Raw genomic sequence first — 9,152 nt, forward strand, 5'->3', positions numbered from 1 at the left:
TGCTCTACCTGGTCATATGCCTGTCTGTATTTCTTTTTTATGCAGATTTAGTGAGCCAAGCACTGGGGAGAAAGACCATGATGAACAGCCTGTGTGTCCACTGTTTAAGCCTTCACTGTACACACACACAGAAGAAGAGGGTAAAATTTAGCATAAATAAAAGTATTGTTTTGCCAATAGGTCCTTTATATGTATTTCATTATAGATCATTAGTTTATGTAACTGTAGTGTTTAACTTTGGTGGTGTTTAGGTGTAATTTTGCTATGAATTGCTGTAAATAAGCTCTATTTAAAAAATCTGGACCTCACTAATTTCTAAACCCTGGTTACAGCCCTTGCTGCATACAGTGAGGCGCCAGTGGTGCAGAAAGTCATAATGCATTCATTGTGAAAAAGTTCCAATATCCTATAGATTAAAATCGTATAAGTACTATACATCTGTAATAAAAACACACAGGAAATTAAATATTTAACCAATTAGAGGTGCGTAAACTTCAAGTAAATAGGACAGGATGTATGGCAAACTTCAAGGATTTTTTTTATATTAGTGGAAGATTGAGCCACTGACTGATAGTGGCCCTTCCTTTTCAAGTAGCATTAGTTAAGGATAATGTTTTGATGACAGGTCAGAGGGTCACAAGAATCATTTTGAGTTGTCCTTTGAGGATATTAATCATTCATTCCAAATTTTGTGGCAATCCATTCAGTACTTGTTGACCCAGCTCAACATGTGGGAATGACAGACAAGGACTCTATCCTGCTATCTTGCTATCCTCAGGCCCTGCTCACTGGGGGCAAAGACTATAAGAATTAAATGTGTGTTGAAAAATTAGTTGTTATGCTTTGTTGATGAACATAAAATATTTGTGTATACACCGTATTACACACATACACAATGTAATGCAATCCATTATATTAATGTCAGTGTAGTTTCTTGTGTTGGGCAGAATAGCACTATTTGCTATTTACTATTATTTAGAAACTTTATAAGATAATGATCATGCAATACATTTGTTGATGGCCGCCACTGCATGGGTTTTGCCAACACAAAACTGTTGCATCAGCCAGGTAATAATGAGGGAAACGATTGGCTGAAGAAAATGTACTAGTGCTAAGAATCAGAGGTGATTTGTGAAAAATATTGTGTTACTCATCTTAAAATAGTTATGGCGGCTGCACTGTAATTGCACCATGATGCAGTTGCTGGTCTCATAGAAATACATTTAACAGCCTGTCTAACTTGGACTGAATGACGTATTTAAAATGTTGCATTTATTCACATAGGGGAAAGTTTAATCAACCATCCAGTAACTTTCTGTTTCCCAGTTCACAACTAAATAACTATTATCCATATGCTCATAAGTACATTTGGCCTGTATAGTCCATTTTGATATTTCAAAACTAACACAATTAAAGCATTTTTAATTGTTGGGTATTATTATAAGATGAATGCTGAGATGCACAACTTGTAAGCCAGGTGCAGGGAATGTGCAGTTTATCTTGTGTTTCAATGTAAGTATTCATGAACTAACCCGATTATGTACTAGTCTGATTCAATTATGTAATGGTCTGTTTATATGCCAAAAAAGTTGATCTTGCACCAGAAGGATGTGTGGTGGGTACCAGCACCATGGTCCAAACAGCTGTCAGTCAACCCCGCAGAGTCCCGCCTCTTTCCTCCATGAGCCAATGAGCTGCGAGAAACCACCGCTTCCGGTCCTCCATACATACACATGTAAGCTATCCCTTATCTCAGTTAACAACACAAAAAGTGGCAATAAACGCAACCGAGGATGGTTCAGTTCAGCAGAATCTGCTTCCGGAAGGTAAGTACTCTATCAGACCCAATGTTAATCTCATTAAAACAGTTTAATTTAGAACAGCAGCTGTTTTTACGAACAGTTGTAATGGTGACTTTGGCTGGCAAGCTAACTGCTAGCTGGCTGTATGGCGTGTAATGTCAAAACATCAACATTGTCTAACTTGGTCTGTGTGACCTCTTTGATCAAAGTATAATCTTAATGCTAGCCATCATAATCCCAAGCACTTTTAGGACTTCTCATGGGAGAGAAGCTCAAAAATGCTTGAAAGCATGCAGCATTGTTGAGCTCGGTCAGTCAAAACAATCCCACGATGCAATGGAAACTTGAAAGCTCCAGAAAAAGCAAAACGTGGACCTTGAATTGGAATTGTTTTGTCAAACATCATATGTATTGTTTTGTGTATTTGGCATAAAATCCAGGTCAGGTGATCAAATAATGTTTAAACCAATAGGAAAGATTATGAACAAGAAAATTACATTGACATTATTGCTAGTTTCCCATAAAACGATTTGACCTTCTTTTTAAGATTGTAGTGGTTACCTTATTGTAAATAAAGAGTACTTTATCTAAGTTAATGCAACATTACCCCACTGAGTTTTCCTTGTATGGCTGCAATAGCTGTTTCAATTATTGTTTTTAACATTAGCCCTTTCCCTCAAAACCAACACAACTAATAACTAATTTTATCCAAGATATGTGTTATTCAGAATACAAATACAAATAAAACCAATCTAGCTTTCTTCATGGATGGATAGAACAAACGTTGTGAAATGTCATTTTGTCTCTTTCTCATAATCTTTCTTACATTACTGCCACATGTCAATAGATGCTGTTTGTATAAAGGTAAACATTTTAGTAGTTTGGGTTACCTGTTGGGGGCAGTGAGGCAGCTCCAGACTTGACTCACCTGTTTATTATAAGTGGCATTGTCCCATTTACATTACATTTACTCATTTAGCTGACGCTTTTATCCAAAGCGACTTACAATTGCTATATATAGGTCAGAGGTCGCACGCCTCTGGAGCAACTATGGGTTAAGTGTCTTGCTCAGGATGGTGGATGGGTCACAGTGGCGAATTGAACCTGGGTCTCTCACACCAAAACCACCCCTAACTTGCATACGTTTTGAATCTCCTCACTGTAATGTCACCTTTCCTCCTCCTGCAGTATGGAAACTTTGTGGACAACCTCCGCCTGTACACCCGTGGAGGCAGTGGGGGCATGGGCTTGCCCCGTCTTGGGGGACAGGGAGGGAATGGGGGAGATGTTTGGGTGGTGGCCACAAAGAACATGACCTTAAAGAGGATCAAGGATAAGTACCCCCACAAACGTTTTATAGGAGAAGCAGGAGCCAACAGCAGGTTTGTTTCTAAAAATAAAACCTGAAGTTTCCTTTTAAGTGTCGTTATTGGCTATCTTTTGCCAATCATTGACATCAGCTGATGATTTATGTTTGGACCCTCAGACCATGTGTAATACATGCTAAGAGTTCTTTTCTCTATTTAGTTTGTGTGCATTCACTTTATTGACAGTGTCCGAGCACTGAAAGGAGAGAGGGGGAAGGACAAGGAGATCTTGGCTCCTGTTGGTATCACAGTTACCACTGATGATGGCAAAATACTCGGTATGTCAAATGTCTTTTGTAATACCTCCCCCATTTTTACAATGCCTGGTCAGCATAATCAGCGATACAATTTTAGTTCTAATAGACTTGATACAGTGGATCTGTGAGAGTAGAGACAGTCTTGGCGTCTAAAATGACACAGCACTTGCTATTGGTCAGCCATTAATATCTCCGTTGTATCGCACTGTATCTGTGTCAGCACAAACTCACCAGGGAGGTTTCCTTTGAAATATAAGCAACTGAGGATGTGGACGTGAGATTGTACATTTTATGGGTTTAAGCACATCATTTGTGGCATAAAATGTATATTATCATTAATCAAATGGGAGTGGGAGAATAGCTGTCTGATGTTGCAGTAAAAAGCCTATTTTATTACTAAACTATTTTATTTTATTTTTTTTAAACTATTCTCATCCCCCAAGGTGACCTGAATACTGAGGGTGATCGTCTGATGGTGGCAAAAGGAGGACACGGAGGCTCCCTCTCCTCTGCATTTGAGCCCAGTAAGGGCCAAGCCAAACATATAAGGCTGGACCTCAAACTCATCGCCGACCTGGGCCTTGTTGGGTGAGAGCAGAAAGCACCATTGAACATGTTGGTTGATTTCAGCTGAGGCTCAAGTTGGTACAGATATTTCTCTAAATAACTGATGTTCTTGTGTTGATTACCGGGTCAGGTTCCCAAATGCAGGAAAGTCCTCTCTCCTTACAGCCATGTCTAATGCCACACCTCAGATTGCCAGCTACGCTTGTGAGTACACAATACTACACCCATGTACTGCTGTCTGAGTTAAATAATTCCTTGAGTCAATCTTTTTTTTTTTTCTAAAATCTTTATTTCACAGTCACAACTTTGAAGCCGGAGATTGGCAAAGTGATGTATAAAGATTACAAGCAGGTATGGGATTGCATGTTAGTTTATTGTCTTTAACTGTCCATTCAGTTACTTTCTTTTTAGTGGTTTCCCCTCATTGAGTGGTGTATTTATCATTTCTATAAATTTTTGGTAGATTTCTGTTGCTGATCTCCCAGGCCTGATTGAGGGAGCTCACATAAACAAAGGCATGGGCCACAAGTTCCTAAAACATGTGGAGAGGACCAAGCAGCTGCTGTTTGTGGTGTGTAGTTGAAGTGTACATAAGCTGACTTGTGTGGTCAGAATAACCAGCTGATGATTGCCTGTGCTGATGACAATGATGATGGTGGAGTTGGTAGTTAGGTGTTGCTTTGTCTGGCTGCAGGTGGATGTTTGCGGTTTCCAGCTGGCAAGCAAAACACGGTTTAGGTCGGCCTTTGAAGCGGTTCAGCTTCTCACCAAGGTGAGACTGATTCTTTTTACCATTCTTCTTTTTCAATTCACTCCTGATCCATCGACCTCAATTTATTTCCCTTTTCTATCTTCTTCTTCTTCGTTTCCTCCTCCTCCTCCTCCTCTTCCTCCTTCACCACGGCCTCAAGGAGTTGGAGTTGTACAAAGAGGAGCTTGTATCGAAGCCGGCTTTACTGGTGGTGAATAAGATGGACCTGCCTGATGCTGAGGACAAACTTGCAGAGCTGAAGGAGCAACTACAAAATCCAGACGGTACATTTGATGGATTATGTGTTATTTTATTCATTCCATGTCATCTTTCCCAACACATGGGCCTGATTAATGCATTTGCTCTGTGTTGAGACACATTAAATGCATTAACAAGGTAAAAAAGTGGTGATCTTTTGCCTCCTGTTTGACGGTGCAGCTGCTCAGAGATACTAAGCAAATCTTCCCTTACCATTTAATGATTATAACTACTTATAAGACACAGAAAACAATTGTATTGAAAACACTTTATCCATGCTAAATGCTATCCCATCTGGGTATTTCATTACAAAATTGGCATTTTTGACTTTACTAATGCATGCAGTCAGAGGGAAGTTAGCCTCGTAGCAGTTTATGTGAAGACAGAGTTCCAGTTAGGACCAATGGCAATAAAAAAAGGGTTAGCAAACATAGGGCAATAACTCTAAAGGTTCAGCATTATGATAACTAAGAAACAAAGAGAAAGAAACACAAACCCTTTGTGTTGCCTGTAATGTGTTAACTCGACAATCATACATATATTCCTTCCTGCAGAGTTCAATGATCTGTTGCCTGAAGACATGATACCGAAGAAGTGTATGACCTTCAGACACGTGGTTCCTGTCTCTGCCTCCACTGGGTTTGGTATCGACCATTTGAAAAGTTGCATCCGAGAATCGCTGGATGAAAATGCAGAAATGGCAACTAAAGCCATCCATCAAGAAAGACTGCAGGCACTGAGGTTCCAGTCATAAGAGCGATTGTGATAAACAACAGATAACATGTTGCACATTTTAGTGGCCTCTACAGTGCACCACGACAGACGAGTCTGTCTGTTAAAAAAAGTTCAAACTAATTGGACTTCAATGGCAGGTAAACACCATCCACTGAGAAACACCGGTGGCAACAGAAACGATGTGGTTTCAGTGCAGACCTGCCCTCAGGAGTGACCGAGGATGACTTTATTTCACCTGACCATCGCAGCCAAAACATCCAGTGTTACGAGGCTCCATGAGTTCAGCATGAGTTGAACTGTGCTTCGAATAGTCTCTTGTTTGGTTGGAGGTTGTTATGAAAATCTAAGTCACAGTTAACAGGGTCACCTTTATTCAGAAATTACGCATTGTAAAAAAGCTGAAATCTGTTTGAACACCAGACTGATTTATATGCTTCCCCATGAAAGAATAGATGGTTAGGCAGGCGCAAAAGCATCATTAGCTTTAGTGCCAGATACATTAAATTATAAAGAATGTAATTAGAACCCTTGTAAGAGAGGAGAGGTGCAATTGTACCAACCAGTGCTTTTCTGTTTCTTCAGATCGTTCATGAAATTTTGTGTGTTGTAAGGTTGGACTGATAACTAAAGTCTGCTGTGTAGGACTCATAGCAGTGATTTTTATGTTAGGTAACACGGGGCCAGGGATTACTGTGGTAGCAAAGCCTGAGTTAGCCATGACTGATTTCATATTGACATTTGCAAAGAAACTGTATTTATTGTTGGAGTGCTCACGTCTGGCTGATACACAAGCCTCTAAATAAGGTCTCATTTGCTGTAATGTAATACAAAACAATTAAAAAGATTTTTAGAAATGGCAGCATAGGCAGATGTGTTGATGAAAGTTTTATTTTATATTAAATATATTACAATACTGAATGATTAAAGGGGGAAAATATGGGGATTTGTTTTTGCATCAGTCTGTACAGCACACAGGTGGGGGAAAAAAAGACAGCTACTGCAGTACTTTTATTTTAACTAGCGCAGGTTTTCAAGGTTCCTGCAGCAGAATGCTGATGTGTCTGGCAGGATGGGACCACGTGGTTGAGAGACTGGGTGGTGGTTGTGCTCCAGTACACAAATACATTCAAGTCTCTGGCCAGACAGAGACAGACGGCTCATCTGTAGGGGATGTTTTTGCCAGGGTCGTCCTGTAAGGATCTGTCGGTCCAACCATGTGCTCGCAGGCAGATCCAGCCAATATGTTTGGAAGATTGACAGCTGTACAGTCGTAGAAGTCACTGCCACCTGCATGGTCCCATTCGTAGTGGAGAGTGCTCAGAATGTAGTGCAGTGCACCCTCCATGACACCAGGACAGATGTCTCACTGTAGCACAGTATTGTGATATTTAAAATATTACTCAATAGATCAAATGCTCTCCACAGCATTGGGCAGCCTAGGAAGATGGCTGGGCCACTAGACACTGACCAATACTTGAAGAAGACCAGAGCAAAGACGAAAGCTCTGGTAGAAGGCAAATCATGAGCCCATACAGACATTTACAATGTTATGTGTGTCCAAACGTTATATGATACAGATTAGCACATGCCAGAGGGATGACTGCTTATATTGGCCCCAGGACAAATGTGTTTCAAAAAAATGTCTCCATTCAAACTCATCAACACACATAATTAGAAAAATGCACTTAATTACTGTTTGGATCATTGCCATACATAATGCTGAGAAAAAAGATTACAAAGGTACTTAATAAAAAAACATACTAGTAGCAATATTAGTCCAATATTGTGAAGATCATATTACCTATACAGTCCTAATAGATACATGAGTTACAAATGAACAAGTGCCCACACCAGAACAAAAAGTGAAAAACAGTAAAATGACAAACAGGAGGCCGTAAGACAAGAAGAACTTGCTTTCGGGGAGCGATATGGCATACGTTTCCCAAAATTCAGCTTAAATAGCTACACTGGTGTCAGTCAAAGCACAAAAACTCTATTCAATCATTTAAAAACCTGCCATGAATTGTCCTGACTTTGCTGACAAACAGTGTAACAACAGTGTAACAAATAGCAAATAGGCAATGAGGGGAGAGTCTTTCAGTGGCATGCTTGTTTCCAGTTATGGTCTCACAAATAGCCTATCAGAGAAATAATTTGATATAGAACTGTCATGCTGTTGGTCTTCACAAGCTCAAACAGCAAGCACTGTACAGCATAGTTAATCATTTACAAGGCTAAATATCTCAATCAATCACAGCTAAATCCAAAACGCACATTTCAATCACAGTTTCCAGATTCCTCAGCCAATTAAAGTCATCAACCACACTCACGTTATTAACTTCCTATTCTTGCATTCATCTGAGGGACTTCACCCACTGCCATAGCGAAAACAGGAGCACACTGGTCTCAAACATCCAAACACACAATCAGGGGAAACTAAACACATCTTTATTTTATCAATGGGAAATTTCCAAAAACCACACGACGGAGAAGTGGCACCTCGATAACTTCACTAAATACATCCCATTTATTTCACTCAGGAATGGCACATAAAACTATTTCAATTTACCTAAATAATACTCATCAACAGCTGCTTCAGCAACATTCAAACATCTTTATCAATACGTCCTCAGTCATTACTGGATGCCTGTGCATTTCTCCCAGAGGTGGATGAAACCAGTGTCAAGATAATATAAAAACACGTTTACATTCTGCTGTGGATGGAGAAAGCTATATAGGTCACAGTCACACAGGAAAAAAGCCAGAGGGAGAAAGAAATGAGGCCGGAAAATAGAAACACAGACAGAACACTTATCTACAGAAATCTGCTTCTGTCTACAACACAATACAACAGGAAGAGGAGAGAAGATATGTCCCTCTCTTTCAAAATAAAAGCAGAAACATACTCTGTGTGTATTTTACTGTACATATTTACACACGTACAAACAAACCGAGAGGAGGAGGAGGAGAAGGAGAAGGAGAAGGAGAAGAGCGGGGTCAGGTTGGGTCCATGTCATGGGTTATGGGATATAACTGGTGATACAATATGGGTTACTTATAGTGGAGAGAAAGCATCTAAGCCTACTGAAGGTATAAAATCACTGCCCCCTCGCATGCTTTCCTTTCAGATCAGACAACTGTTCTTCTAGTCTTTTCAGTAGGAGGAGGTTGCTGATAAACAGGGTTGACTCATGCATACAGTGTTGGAGTTTCTACAGTGATTCGCGTGCATCAAAATGATCCAACAAATCCAGTGATGCAGTGTGATACAATGCTCCTGGCTTCCACAGCTCCTTTTTTTTTTTAGAGAGAAACTCCAAACGGTGGCGGTGAAGTGAGCGTGACAAGAGCCGAGCTAAGGAGGGTGTGTCAAGGTTTGAGGTTCTAGGACGGGGGGGGGGGGGGGGGGGGGGGG

At 40.3% G+C, this 9,152-nt stretch overlaps 1 protein-coding gene across 1 annotated transcript; it reads left to right on the forward strand.

The window, feature by feature from the left end:
• Positions 1 to 1,678: 1,678 nt before the first annotated feature.
• Positions 1,679 to 6,601, forward strand: gtpbp10 (GTP-binding protein 10 (putative)). Its single transcript, XM_046044508.1, has 10 exons — positions 1,679 to 1,826; positions 2,991 to 3,184; positions 3,356 to 3,447; positions 3,870 to 4,014; positions 4,124 to 4,197; positions 4,292 to 4,344; positions 4,457 to 4,564; positions 4,688 to 4,765; positions 4,905 to 5,028; positions 5,557 to 6,601. The coding sequence occupies exons 1-10, from the start codon at positions 1,794 to 1,796 to the stop codon at positions 5,754 to 5,756; spliced, it is 1,101 nt and encodes a 366-aa protein (XP_045900464.1). The 5' UTR covers positions 1,679 to 1,793; the 3' UTR covers positions 5,757 to 6,601.
• Positions 6,602 to 9,152: the final 2,551 nt, after the last annotated feature.

The sequence above is a fragment of the Micropterus dolomieu genome, linkage group LG03, assembly GCF_021292245.1.
Source record: "Micropterus dolomieu isolate WLL.071019.BEF.003 ecotype Adirondacks linkage group LG03, ASM2129224v1, whole genome shotgun sequence".
NCBI lineage: Eukaryota > Metazoa > Chordata > Actinopteri > Centrarchiformes > Centrarchidae > Micropterus > Micropterus dolomieu.